The following is a 14,698-nucleotide window of genomic DNA, read 5'->3' as shown; positions in this document are numbered from 1 at the left end:
TTTCTAATAAACTGATAATTTTGTTGTTTATTAAAGAAACCTGGTTGGTGTGTTTTATTCTGAGATAAAAATAGAGTTTATGATTGACGGTATCAGTAAATGGGAAAAAATGTAAATATATGTTGTGATGTGTGGAGAAGTGGAACTAGAACAAACAGTGCACTCCTCCTGCCTCGGTCGTAACAAAAGTTAAATGAAGATTCATATTGCAACACCTAGTCATAAGCATGATGGGTCACTGCATGGTACATCCTTTTACCACCCCCCCACCAAGACAGCTCAGCAAGGTTATCCAGTGACCTGCTGCCAGTTACAGACCAGGTAGCTCCCAGGTTTTATTCCTGCTCTGTGCTGAACTGGCAGATCTCAAACAGAGCAATGGAAGAGACACTAGCGGCAGAGGAAAAATCAGCCAGAATTTATGATCCTGATCGCTAGCCAGCAATCCCAGCTGGATGTGCAAGGATCAGTCTCAGCTGTGATGTTGCTAATGGTTTAAAATGCTGCTGATTCAATCTGGATCATGGTTGCTTCAGTCAGATACAGGAAGGCTCCTGGTGCTCGTGGAATTGTACCCAGCAGAGAGTCAACAGTTTCAGAAAGAATGGGAAGAGGAGGAAATTACAAAGGAAAAAATAATTTAAAGCAAATAAAATAAGTGTACTTCTTTAGACAAATACCTGAGGGTCAAATAGACAGGACTTTGCTTCCTCACCTGGTTTCAAAATTTATCAGTGCTCCTTTGGGGTGCCACTTTTACAAAATACCAAACGAACAAGCTAGTGCAAAGGAAGAAGAGGATGTGCAAATCTCAAAGATCCAAACTTTACTACAAATAATAAAAAGGCAGAAAACTTCAGAGAAAAGGTTCATCAGAACGTTACAACGGACTCTTTTGAGATATGCAGAACCAAGCTTAGTCTAATTTAATGCATGTATCTGCAGCATAGCTTTTAAGACTGAAGTTACTACAATAGGAAACACTGGCATCGTGCCAAAAAGGAGGCTAATCGTGCCCATATGTTGTCCAACCACAGAAAATTTCTGAACCCAAGTACCAGTTATTTCTGGGAGATATTCTTAAATGCACATTAGCAATTAGTGCTAAATTGGTCATACTCAGACTATCCCTCCAGGGGCCCATCAGTTACATTTGGGTTTAATCTTGGCAATGAGGATTATTTTACAGCACTGGAAAAGGTGCAGCTTCTCAGGATGTTAGATAATGGATAAATATGTTGATGGATGTACGAAAAGTAGAAAGCCCCAAGTCATAAGGGAATGGTTTGTTACGTATCAGATTCTGTGAAAGCTGAAGGAAGAAAGAAAAATAGAGAAATACATTTATATAATGTCTTATATTGCAATATCTCAAAATTAATTACTCTGGAGTGCAGTGATTTTTGTAATTTGGGAACAGCTCACAGAATTAATGCAAATTTCTCTGAAGAGCCTAGAGATTAAAAAAATGCTTGAATAGCAAAATTGCATCAATAAAACACAAAAGAAAGCATGCAGCTGGAATAGATTCAATAGGGATTCTAGGAATATGGGAGACAATGAAACCAATTTAAGATCCAAACCAGATACACAATTTCCAAAAAAAGTGGGGGGAAAAAAAAAGGGAAAAATACATATCCAGAAGTCTATCCTATTAGGTTTATGTAGAAAGTACCATGTAAATCTTGGAGAACAGTAACAGAATTTTTGGGCTAAAATAAGCCCTTTCCAGCTTACACAGAGATTACTGCCAACTAAGACACACTATATAGTTTGACATATTTCTCCACAGTTGCATGAGTCACTTAAAGAAAGCAATTTTCATAAAGAGCTGATAAGATGCTTTGGCAATCTTTTACGATCTATTTATGATTGGCAAATCCACAAATGGTACAATAAAGGTTAAAAATACAAACTATAAAGTAGAGAAGTAAACTATTTATTAACATTGACAAAAGAAAAAGGATAAATAGCGTTAATATGGGTCATCAACATTCAATGGCCTCTATTTCGAGAGCTGAACAGGCACCTTAGTCTACAAGAAGTGCACAGTCATTACGAGCCAAAAGCCCACCTCTTGTCCTACTAGCATAGGCACAAGGAAGATCCAAGACCTGCAAACAAGGGACCAAGGCCTGTTGAAGCCACGTTAGCAATTTTGGTTTGCTCTGAGGCAGTCAGAAAAAAGTCTATATGTGGTTCTTAAAGGGACCACTGTAAAGTGCAGCAATAACTGCAGTATTTCAATCTAACAGGTTTTCTTAGAAACCATTCAAGATGTTCCAGGTGATTCTGTCTCTTTCTACCATGAATGCCACTACAGCAGTCAGAGCGATTGGACTTACACCACCAATTCTGGAAGATTCTAGCGCACTTGCATTCTGCTGGTTTGACAAGAAAGTGTAAGTAGGCCATGAGATTTTTGAATTAAATCAGATAGTTACTTACTGAAAGGGTGAATTCCACAATTCAGGTCAAACCCAATAAAATCCAGAAACATTAGTAATGGCAACATGCAGTTCTGGTGTGACTCATGCCACCCCTTTCCCATTTTGCACAGAAAGCTCTTCACTCTCTGTACAGATGGGCAGCATCAACGATGCGTCACATGGCTAAACGAAGTGGTGGGGCGGGGACGCTGAGTATCCAGCTCATAATATATATGGATTTTGTGAAGACAGTTTTAATTGTTTATTTAAAGTGTATTTTTTACTACTTCCCAAGTAATTTGGCTGATTAAACACAATATTTTCTGGCATTAGACACTGTTTATTCTTTCATCAGAAAAAGCATGTATTGCTTCACAGCTGATTTCACCCAGATAGCTGCCCCGATTCAGGAAAAACAAACTCAAAGTGTAAATAAAAAGAAACTGTTTACAGCAGCAAGGTCGGTGACCAGAGAACACACCTTTAAGGTGACTGGCAAACAAACCGAAGGGGGGCACAGCGAGTTATGATCTGGAATGCTCTGCCTGAAAAGGTGGTGAAAGCAGATTCAATAGTAACTTTCAGAAGGGAATTGAATAAATACTCAAAGTGAAAAAAAATGACAGGGCTATAGGGAAAAAGCAGTGGAGTGGGATTAATTGGATGGCTCTACCAAAGGGCTTGCACAAGTATGATGGGCCGAATGGTCTCCTCCTGTGCTGTATCATTCTATGATTCTAAGCTTTAATGATAACTTGTTGGTACACTCAAATGGAGGAAAATGAAGAGGAAGAAATGGACAATAAAAAAAAGAGGTAGGAATCAACAAGTGTGACTCCCAAGTAGAGTTAAGTAAGTACTCATTAGGGAGATTATTTTGGCAACTTCTTTGATAAAGCAGTTGTGTACCTTAAAGCAAATGACAATATCTATCAGTAACATAAATCACGTGTTGTAGCTTGTGAGATGGTTGCTGCAATGTCATTAGCTGGCTTGTTCTGCCTTGCAAGTACATTAACTTCTAAATACCAAAACAGAGCCTCCCCTCCTCCTTCCCCCACCACCCCCACCTCATCATGGAAATTGACTGATAATTGAGAGTCTGCAAAATTTGGTCTGGCGTGTACTGTATAGCATGAGTATGGAAACAAATACAACACTAACAAAAGAAACATTATGCAGTTTTAATGACTCTTGTAAGGCCTGTGAAAATTCTGGTGTATAATTGTGACAGCAGGTAATTAGAGCATGGTAAATAGAGCTTTCACTATGTGTTAGTCTGGAAATACAGACTTTAGGAGGGAAAAAATGTCCAGGTCATAATTTAATAAAATACTATATTGGTAATTCAAGTTTCCAACTTATCAATATAATTATATATAATTTGCCATTTCCAACCTGCATCTTTTTCCTGATTAGTAAAGTTTCAATACTGAAACAAGCAGCTCCTTACAGTTTATTAGGCCACTGTACCAACCTATTATTGACATTGATGAATTACATTATACTTTTAGATACAATCAATCATTCACGAAAAGCAAATGACTTGTTCATCACAAAAAACTGTATTCACTTGCCAATAATGTTCTTTTGATGAGACTTCACCCTGGAATGGGAGTCAGACTGACCCAACTACAGAAACTCAGGTCTGCCTTCAAAAGGATGCTATTAAGAGGCTGTGTAAAACAGCACTGAGTGAAGTTCCTGTCATACTGCAACCATGTATTGCTGCATAACTTGGGGTGTGTTTTGTGTGTCTATGTTTATTTTAAAACAGGCTGAGTCAGGCAGCTGGGTGAGCCTGTGTGTGCATCTTTCTGATGTGCTCTCTCACGCTCTAGGTGTAAAATCACACCATCTGTCCTTCTGAATCTCTCTGCGCTACCCCCACACCCCCCACCCCAACATCCCATCTCACGCACAAACAAGATTAGCCACCTTACTTCCACCTCAGACCCCGTTGTGAAATGCTCACCATTCAACACATGAAACATTCATCCATATGTTTACAAGCCAAAAATGCCTGCATGTCCACCCTGATCAACCACTACCCAATTCACCAAAAATACATTCTGTAAGATAGTTAGCGTGGCAGTTCCTGATGCACTTCACTATAACTAAAATTTATGAGAAAAGAAACAAAACAAAATTGCAAACTTACACATGGCTTGGCCTCAATAACTCAATTCCTCCCTCCACAAACAGCACAATAAACCCCACCACTCGACTAAATATCCTGGACACAGGTACATCCTGAACCACCAATGCAGTTAAACTAGCCACATACAGAAACACAAGATTGCAGTAACAAATGGAAAACAGATAGGGCAGAGACAGATCAATTTAAAGAAAAGCAGATGACAGAAAGACAGAGAAAAATATCTGAGATACAGGCAAAATTGAGAGAGAAAGAGAGATGCAACTAGTAGAGAAATACAGATGTGTACAAGAAAGCAGAGAGGGAGAGGGGCAGGTAGAAAGATAGGTCACGGCAAAGAAACAGAATGAGGAATGGAGGCAATTTAGAGGAAAAGGAAAGATCCTGCAGTCAGGGAGAGAATGCAAGGAAAGCAGTGAAGAGAGAAAGCAAAGAGGAAAGATTGAGAGGGGAGAGGGAAAAAGAAACTCTTATTCACCATTTTCTCTGTCCAGCAACCCAAATTCTTGGAATTCCACTCTGCATATCCAATTTGTTATGACAATTCCCAAAATACTCTCTACCCTACTTTACTTTCAACTACTCACTTCCTCCCCCCCACAATACAAGTGGTACAAACACTCCCCTAATAACAATACATATTTCTATTCCCTATAGGCATTATCCATGCAACTCCTCACTTCTCCAACTGACACTTCCAAATTCCTGAAAAACCAAATAAACTAATTCCACAAACATCTCACCAATTACAACTAATACCACCACAAGTATACTTTGCTTCTCCATCCCCTAAGGCAATGCAGCAGGAGATCTATCTTTATATATAGGATCTTTAAAGTCGAATATATTGCCATTTTTGGATTGCTCCACATTGCGGCCGGCCATAGCACTGACCCCGCACCCCCCCCACCACCTCCCCCCCAGCCCCCACCACGCCCCCACCCACCTTCTAAGACAGTTATCTGTCACCGTTGGCATGTTTCCAGCAGTTCCTGCAGCCACACCGATGCCAAATGTCATGCTCTGCACTCCTTTGGACCCCACTAGGAAGGCCGAGAGGGGGGTTTTGACACTTGGGCAACTCACAACCTCCATACATTCCGGCCAGGCATGCACCATAGAGAGATCACTCCATAGTCCCCTCACAGCGACCACAACACGAAAGGCAGCAGTTACAGGTTACAAGTCCAGCTCAATTGGCGTAGAGATTGGGTGCCACGGTTGCCTTTGTCTGTGGGAGAGGTCATCGCATCTCACTGGACAGCTACCGTCCGCCTCAAACCGGGCAGCCCCCGGTCAGAAAGGTTCTGTCCTGCCGCAGTCCACCTGCTTCAATGGGTGCTTGGAGCTCAGGGTCATTGCCAAGTGGACTGTAACACCGCATCAAACAGCACGACAAAAAAAGGAAAGAAGGTACCAGCCCTTCGTTTTGCAAGCTGGAACGTCAGAACTGTGTGTCCTGGCCTGTCGGAGGACCGTACACAAATCAACGATTCTCGGAAGACCGCCATCATTAACAACGAGCTCAGTAGACTCAATGTGGGCATTGCAGCACTTCAGGAGACATGCCTCCCTGCGAACGAATCTCTAAGTGCAAGACTACACCTTCTACTGGCAGGGTAGGGATCCTGAAGAACCAAGACAGCATGGAGAGGGCTTTGCCATCAGAAACTCTTTGCTCAGCATGATAGAGCCACCCTCAAATGGCTCGGAACGCATACTGTCCATCCAACTGCTCACCACCTCTGATCCAGTACACCTACTCAGCATCTATGCTCCAACACTCTGCTCCCCACCTGAAGTTAAAGACCAGTTCTACGGGGAACTACAAAATATCATTAGTAGCATTCCTAATACCAAACATATGTTCCTGCTGGGGGACTTTAACGCCAGGGTTGGGGCCGACCATGACTCATGGCCCTCCTGCCTTGGGCGCTATGGCATTGGAAGGATGAATGAGAAAGGACAGGGACTACTGGAGTTGTGTACCTATCACAACCTCTTGATCACCAATTCGTTCTTTCATACTAAACCCTGTCACCAGGTTTCATGGAGACACCCAAGATCACGTCATTGGCACCAGCGGGACCTCATCGTCACAAGGCGAGCCTCTATAAACAGTGTCCAAATCACACGCAGCATCCACAGTGCGGACTGCGACACAGACCACTCCCTGGTGTGCAGCAAAGTTAGACTCAAACTAGAGAAGCTACATCACTCCAAGCAGAAGGGCCATCCACGCATCAACATGAACAGAATTTCTTATCCACAGTTATTACCCAAGTTTCTAAATTCACTTGAAAAAGCCCTTCAAAACACTCCTGCAGGGGACGCAGAGATGAACTGGGCCCACATCAGAGATGCCATCCATGACTCAGCGATGACCACCTTTGGCAAACACGCGAAGCAGAATGCAGACTGGTTGCAATCTCACTTTGAAGAGCTGGAACCTGTCATAGCCGCTAAGAGCACTGCATTGTTGAACTACAAGAAAGCCCCCAGCAAGCTAACATCCGTAGCAATTAAAGTAGCCAGAAGTGCTGCACAAAGAACAGCCAGGCGCTGTGCAAATGACTACTGGCAACACCTATGTAGTAGTATTCAGCTGGCCTCTGACACCGGGAACATCAGAGGAATGTATGATGGCATTAAGAGTGCTTTTGGGCCAACCATCAAGAAGATCGCTCCCCTCAAATCTAAATCAGGGAAAACGATCACTGACCAACGCAAGCAAATGGACCACTTGGTGGAGCACTACCTAGAACTGTACTCCAATGAAAATGTTGTCACTGATACCGCCCTCAATGCAGCCCAGTCTCTGCCAGTCATGGATGAGCTGGATGAACAGACAACAAAGTCGGAACTCAGTGATGCCATTGATTCTCTAGCCAGTGGAAAAGCCCCTGGAAAGGACGGCATTACCCCTGAAATAATCAAGAGTGCCAAGCCTGCTATACCCTCAGCACTCCATGAACTACTTTGCCTGTGCTGGGACGAGGGAGCAGTACCACAGGACACGCGCAATGCCATTATCATCACCCTCTATGAGAACAAGGGTGACCAGGGTGACTGCAACAACTACCGCTGAATCTCCCTACTCAGCATCGTGGGGAAAATCTTCATTCAAGTTGCTTTAAACAGACTCGAGAGGCTGACTGAGTGTGTCTACCCCGAGGCACAGTGGGGCTTTCGAGCAGAGAGATCGACCATTGACATGCTGTTCTCCCTTCACCAGTTACAGGAGAAATGTCGCGAACAACAGATGCCCCTCTACGTTGCTTTCATAGATCTCACCAAAGTCTTTGACCTCGTCAGCAGACGTGGTCTCTTCAGACTACTGGAAAAGATCGGATGTCCACCAAAGCTAAGTATCATCACCTCAATCCATGACAATATGAAAGGCACAATTCAGCGGTGCCTCATTAGACCCCTTTCCTATCATGAGTGGCTGAAACAGGGCTGTGTTCTCGCACCTACACTGTTTGGGATCTTCTTCTCACATGTGTTCAAGTCTTCAGATGAAGGAATTTTCCTCCACACAAGATCAGGTGGCAGGCTGTTCAACCTTGCCCGTCTAAGAGCGAAGACCAAAGTACGGAAAGTCCTCATCAGGGAACTCCTCTTCGCTGACGATGCTGCACTAACATCCCACACAGAAGGGTGCCTGCAGAGACTCATCGACAGGATTGCGGATGCCTGCAACGAATTTGGCCTAACCATCAGCCTCAAGAAAACGAACATCATGGGACAGGACATCAGAAATGCTCCATCCATCAATATCGGCGACCACGCTCTGGAAGTGGTTCAAGAGTTCACCTACCTAGGCTCAACTACCACCAGTAACCTGTCTCTCGATGCAGAAATCAACAAGCACGTGGGAAAGGTGTCCGCTGCTATGTCCAGACTGGCCAAGAGGGTGTGGGAAAATAGCGCACTGACACGGAACACAAAAGTCCGAGTGTTTCAAGCCTGTGTCCTCAGTATCCAGCTCTACAGCAGCGAGGTCTGGACAATGTATGTCAGCCAAGAGCGACGTCTCAACTCATTCCATCTTCACTGCCTCCGGAGAATCCTTGGCATCAGGTGGCAAGACCATAACTCCAACGCAGAAGTCCTCAAGGCGGCCAACATCCCCAGCATATACACCCTACTGAGCCAGCGGTGCTTGAGATGGCTTGGCCATGTGAGCCGCATGGAAGATGGCAGGATCCCCAAGGACACATTGTACAGTGTGCTCGTCACTGGTATCAGACCCACCAGCCATCCATGTCTCCGCTTTAAAGACGTCTGCAAACACGACATGAAATCCTGTGACATTGACCACAAGCCGTGGTAGTCAGTTGCCAGTGATCGCCAGAGCTGGCGGACAGCCATAAAGGCGGGGCTAAAGAGTGGCGAGTCGAAGAGACTTAGCAGTTGGCAGGAAAAACGACAGAAGTGCAAGGAGAGAGCCAACTGTGCAACAGCCCCGACAAACAATTTTATCTGCAGTGCCTGTGGAAGAGTCTGTCACTCTAGAACTGGCCTTTATAGTCACTCCAGGCGCTGCTCCACAAACCAATGACCACCTCTAGGCGCTTACCCATTGTCTCTCGAGACAAGGAGGCCAAAGAGGAATCCGTTTTCGTTTCAGAAAAATTCACAAAAAAATTAAGAGCCGGAGAAAACTAAACTCAGTAAATGTGTAAAAAGAAAATCAGTTTTTATTTTGAACATAACTGAAATGCTACAGTAATGACTGGATTTATGCCTCCATTGATGGTGTCTTTCAAAGGGACAGTGCTGCAAAGTTTCGAGTGCTAAAGGTGCATGTTCAAAGCAGCACATCAGCACCATAGAACTATGAAACACAAACAGTTACAATGTTAATATGAGATAGTTAATGCTAAAATTTTATTTTGCAGTATGTGCTACGAGTGGTATAATGCAATCATTGCATGAAGTGCATCCATTTTGTTTTGAATATAGCAGACATTATCAAGGAGCTTCGGATACACTTCATTTTTTCACACTGCTTTAGAGCCTTATTGTCATTCTACAACGTAAAAGCTCTCCAAGGTCATACATCAATACACAGCTCCATTCCTTTTTTCCATTTCTATTCCAAACACACACCTTTGGGTGTTGATCAGTGGTGTACTTGATGCTAATTTTGATGCTTACAGATACATCAGTAACTTTCATAAATACAGAAAATGCTTGAAATACACAGATGTTACCAGACCTGCTGAGGGGAGAGAAAAAGTCAATGTTTCAGGTCTGTGACCTTTCATGAGATTTCATGAGAACTCTTTCTCTGCTGACTAATTCCAGCATTTACTGTTTAGATTTCAGATTTCCAGCATCCACAGTATTTGCTTTTGTATCAATAACTTGCACTTTTAATAGCATCTTTAATGTAGTAAAGTGTCCAAGGTGCTTCACAGGGGCATTATCAAATAAAATTTGACACCAAGCCACATAAGGAAATATCAGGAGAGGTGACAAAAAGCTTGGTTAAAAAGTTGGGACCAAAAGAGTGTTTTCAAGGAAAGAGAGAGGTAGAGGCATAAAGAAGTTTAAGTAGGGAATTCCAGATCTTAGGGACTAGGCAGCTGAAGGCTTGGCCGCCAATGGTGGAGCAGTGAAAACTGGGGATGCGGAACAGGCCAAAATTGGAGGAGCATAGGAATCTCAGAGGGTTTGTAAAGCTGGGGGAGGTTACAGAGATTGGGAGGAGCGAGGCCATAGAGGGACTAGAAATCAAGGATGAGAATTTTAAAGTCGAAACATTGCTGGACCAGGACCCACTGTAGGTCAGTAAGCACAGGGGTAATGGTGAATGGGACTTGATGTGAGTTAGGATATGGGGAACAGAGTTTTGGATAATATACTAAAAGGAATACCACCGCAGCTCAGTCAAATAAGATACTAAAAAAAAAGTGCACAATCCTAAAACTACACAAAATCACAAGCTACAGTTTAGATTTAACAAAATTAATAGAACTAGGTCTGAAGTTAAGTATGAATGCAATATCCTAATCACTGGTGGCAATCAGTACATTAAAAATAAAATCAAAGTACTGATGTGAAATGTTAAGATGGAAAATTAAAATGTCACAGCTGTGCACGTAGAAAATATGATTTGTTTCTAATGAAGGGGATCATCCCACCTTATACTGGACCAGCCACAAAGAATCGTTCAGCAGTCACTGCTCTAGTAGTTAATCAAAACAAGGGGTACTCTTGGCTTCTCAAGCAACTTTTCTAGGTATGCTCAGTTTTAGGAAAGCCCACATTATGCATTTCTGCCAGAGCTGATTTTACTGGAAGTTTTTTTTTTGCATAAAGCTAGCATATATGGTTAGCGATGGAACTGCATGTTTCTGAACTTACTCAACAGCCTCGTATCACGTTTGATGTGCACAATTTAACTTTGGCCACCCTTAAAAAAAAAGTTCAAAGGTTTCTCTGGTCAACACTTGCAAAGTCACCTTTAAAAGAGCATTTATAGGAAAATGAATTATAACATAATTTAGCATTTTCAAGCTCTGCCATAGGCAATGACAGTTAAACAATAACTTCTGTTTTTGTGAATATTTAATTTCATGCGGGGAGGAACGAAGCAATCCAAAATTGAACCTAATCACACCAACAATTTAGCGGAAACCTACAGTATAATGTGAAACAGCAAAACCATTAATGTGCAAAGTAAAAAGGTTCAGTATTTAATGCAGTGACTCTGTGGCGTTATAGCTTTATAGGAGGAGGATTGACTTTCATAGGTGAATCCAGTTTAAAATTTTCCTTTATGATACACTACAACAAATGGGATTTATAGACAACTGTCTTTCAATAGCTGTACCTTTAATAACCTTATCCTGCTAAAAAGATTTCCTTTCTCCTATTCTTTAACTGTATAATTAATTGATTAGCAACAATGAAACATTTGTAATTCTGTTGAGCTATTATTCCATTCTTGTGGAACATGAACATTTATTTTCCATGACTAAAATAAGCAAACATTGAGGGGTTTGCCTACTTGGAACTAGAAGTCAGCTATACTATTGATGAGTTGATCTCTCTCCTGACTAGCAGCAATTTAAAACAGCAACAACTTGCATTTATCTAGCGTCTGGTTTCCTTCCTAGCTGATTCCCAGAATACTTAAGAAAAGGGGAAGAAAAGTTCTAGTCAAGCTAACATTTTACATTTGATCCCATTTTGGGTGATCAGTTCCTGATGTGTATCTGAATTGATTTAGAGCATCCAAATCAATCAAGGGTAGGATGTTGTAGCCCTTAAGATCTAAAAGTTAGCACCACGCCTTTTGGCAACCAAACAAAAAGTATGTTTGTGGTTCTCAATGCTTGCCCATTAACAGATGGTCCAGCTGATATAAATGAAACTCACCCTTGACCTTGGGACTCCTGGGCCAAATAAGCAATAACAGAATCAAATATCCTTCAACAGTTCAGACGGCAATGCTGGCTCATAACACCCATTACTGAATTATATAACTACTGATTGCAGAAGTCTTCAACTCACCTATCCTGTGATTCAATGTAAACATAGAGATGTGGCTCAAAGCATTTGGAGATAATGCCATGGAAAGGGTTGTCTGGGGCTTTGGGCTTCTTTGGCTGGAAAGATAAACACTGCGGTCACATACTAGACAAAGAAATAGGGCTATGATCATGCAAAGTAAACAAAAAGTAAATAGGAACTAGACACAAAACAACTTGTAAATGGTAATTGAGCGGTGGAACTTGCCAGAAATCAAGTGTTATTTTGGATTTACATACACTTGAGGAGGATACCTATGAACAAGGAAACATTATAAAACTTATTACACAGAGCTTACATTTTAGAATAAATTGGAGGTTCTGATCACAAGTACAGCCTAATTAAAACTAGAAAGAATACAAGTTTAGGAATGAAAAAACAGCTCTTATGTTTCAATTAGCAAAGACTTTCGGTAGCTGATCAATATAGATCGGAAAATTCCAGGCGTAATTTGTGGTCCTCAGCTGGAGTGGTAGTACAGCACAACAATTGACCTCATTTCAGTGCCCTGGAGTTGATGGGGGTGGGGGAGGGGAGGGGCAGATCAGCCAGAGTTCCTACTTATGATAGTTATTTATTGATCCCTGCTGAAAAGTTCACGTGTGGGGACATAGGGATCGGAAAAACTTCAGGCCCTGGTAGAATTAGGCTCAGCTGTGATGGCCTCATAGAATCAGAGTGATATAGCAGAAGAGGCAGCCATTTGGCCGATTGTGCCTGTGCTGGCTCTTTGAAAGAGCTGTCCAATTAGTCAAACTGCCCCTGCCCTTTCCCCATAGACCTATAAATTATTCCCCTTCATGTATTTATTCAATTCCCTTTTGAAAGTTACTATTCAATCTGCTTCCATCACCCTTTCAGGCACTGCATTCCAGATCATAACTCGCTGCATAAAAAAACTCCCGTCACCTCTGGTTCTTTTGCCAATCAGCTTAAATTTATGTCCTCTGGTTTTGTTCATTAGAAGACTGCAGATTATGGGGTGATGATAGATATGGATATGAAGTGTTTACAATTATGAAAGGATAGGCATGATTGACAGAAGCAAAACTGCCTTCAGTAGCTGAGGTGTCAGTATAGATCATAGGTCATAGATACAGGAATAAATGCAAGATTTAAAATTGAGGGCAAGAGAAATTTCTTTATGCACAGAGTTGAGTGGGTTAGTGGTTGAGGCAGTAACGATGTCAAAATTCATGATTAGATTTGGATTGGTGGATGAAAGCAAAGGGGGATGATATGGGAAATGGGTGGAGGTGTTCCACTCCACTTTGCTGCAGACAGTCTGAGCTTCCACATTCCATTTACACTACAAAAGTTAGCATCTGTATGAGGCGAAAACTGCTTTGCGTGGACACTCAACCTGTGATATGAATACACCATTAGCCTCTACCATTCAATATCAGCAACAGTTATACAATAATTTCCAAGAACCATTATCCCTGATGAGCATTTCTTGCTGAAAGAAAAGCAACAAGTTGGGAGATGGGAAAACCTGGCAGACTTCTTTTGTCAGGATGTGTATTCAAAACAAAAATAGATTTTGCTGCTACTCCAGCATTAAAATGCAATTGGTTAAAAAGTCACTACTATTGCAATGTTGTATCTGGCATGGCATCAGGCACCCTCGCATCCTTATGGAAACGGAACATGATCCTATTTTGATAATGAGTAAAGAACCCACTGAAAATTCTATTTTCAAGCTTAGCAACAGAATTATTTTCAGGCCCTTTGACCTGATGTAAGATACTTTAGTGAAGGCTGGATGGATAAGAGTCAAGATAAATATTTTGTCATTCTGAGAGTTTCTAACAAGCAGAAGGGAAATACCATGGTATCTCAAGACAGTGCAGCAAGTACGATTTTAGATGCAATTTCCAGTGGCAGAAATGAACGGCAAAGTATTTTCAACTTGGTATTTTTCCTGTTGGCATTTACAGGAAACAGCAGCTCTGTGGGCAAGCAGCACTGTTAGCAGAATTCCAAATGTCAACTCCTTCTCTGGCAACAGCTGAATTTTCATCGTTTTGAGGGTATGTCTATGAAGCTCTGTAAACCTCCATCACGAGGTAATCCCTTGGCGATTTCAGGCAAAGGGATTACCTTCAGCAAAGACTCCGCACAGAGAGACTCAGTGCTGTTTCTCAGAATGATCACTGGGGGTTTGGGGGGGGTTTGTTGGGTGTGGGTTGAGGGGAGGCACAGAGAGGTAAAAGGAAAACAAGCTAACAAGCACTTTGCAGACACCTGGAAAAACCTGGAGAAGTCAAGCTTGGTCTCCATAAACCTACTAGAAAAAGCATCCCATTCTGTTACACAGACAGAAAGATAACCCCTTCTCCTGCATATGTAACACTCCACAGCATTTTTTCCCATTCAACGTTCCTTAAATGGAGGTTTACAATGTACAAAAATTTTCTTCCAATTATGGAGTGAAATTTAGTATAGCCACATATAATGTCCACTATAACATGCTTGCCCATGAATTTTTTTCTCAACGTGCTCTTCTGAAATTACCATACTACACTGTACTTCATAAAGGCTTATGTGGTAATCAACTGTGACC

General features: G+C 42.0%; 1 protein-coding gene across 2 annotated transcripts in view; it reads right to left on the bottom strand.

Annotated features, from left to right (window-relative positions):
• The window catches only part of vps53 (VPS53 subunit of GARP complex), a 258,571-nt gene that overhangs the window by 127,913 nt on the left and 115,960 nt on the right, over positions 1–14,698 (bottom strand). For both annotated transcript variants that reach the window (XM_068010509.1, XM_068010508.1), the window contains exon 13: positions 12,115–12,209. In XM_068010509.1, the coding sequence (XP_067866610.1) occupies positions 12,115–12,209 (95 nt within the window). The remainder of the gene's footprint in view (positions 1–12,114; positions 12,210–14,698) is intronic.

Source organism: Heterodontus francisci, chromosome 30 (genome assembly GCF_036365525.1).
Source record: "Heterodontus francisci isolate sHetFra1 chromosome 30, sHetFra1.hap1, whole genome shotgun sequence".
In the NCBI taxonomy this organism is placed as follows: domain Eukaryota; kingdom Metazoa; phylum Chordata; class Chondrichthyes; order Heterodontiformes; family Heterodontidae; genus Heterodontus; species Heterodontus francisci.
Note: the sequence above shows the minus strand (reverse complement) of the source record. Positions and strands in the feature narration are given on the sequence as shown.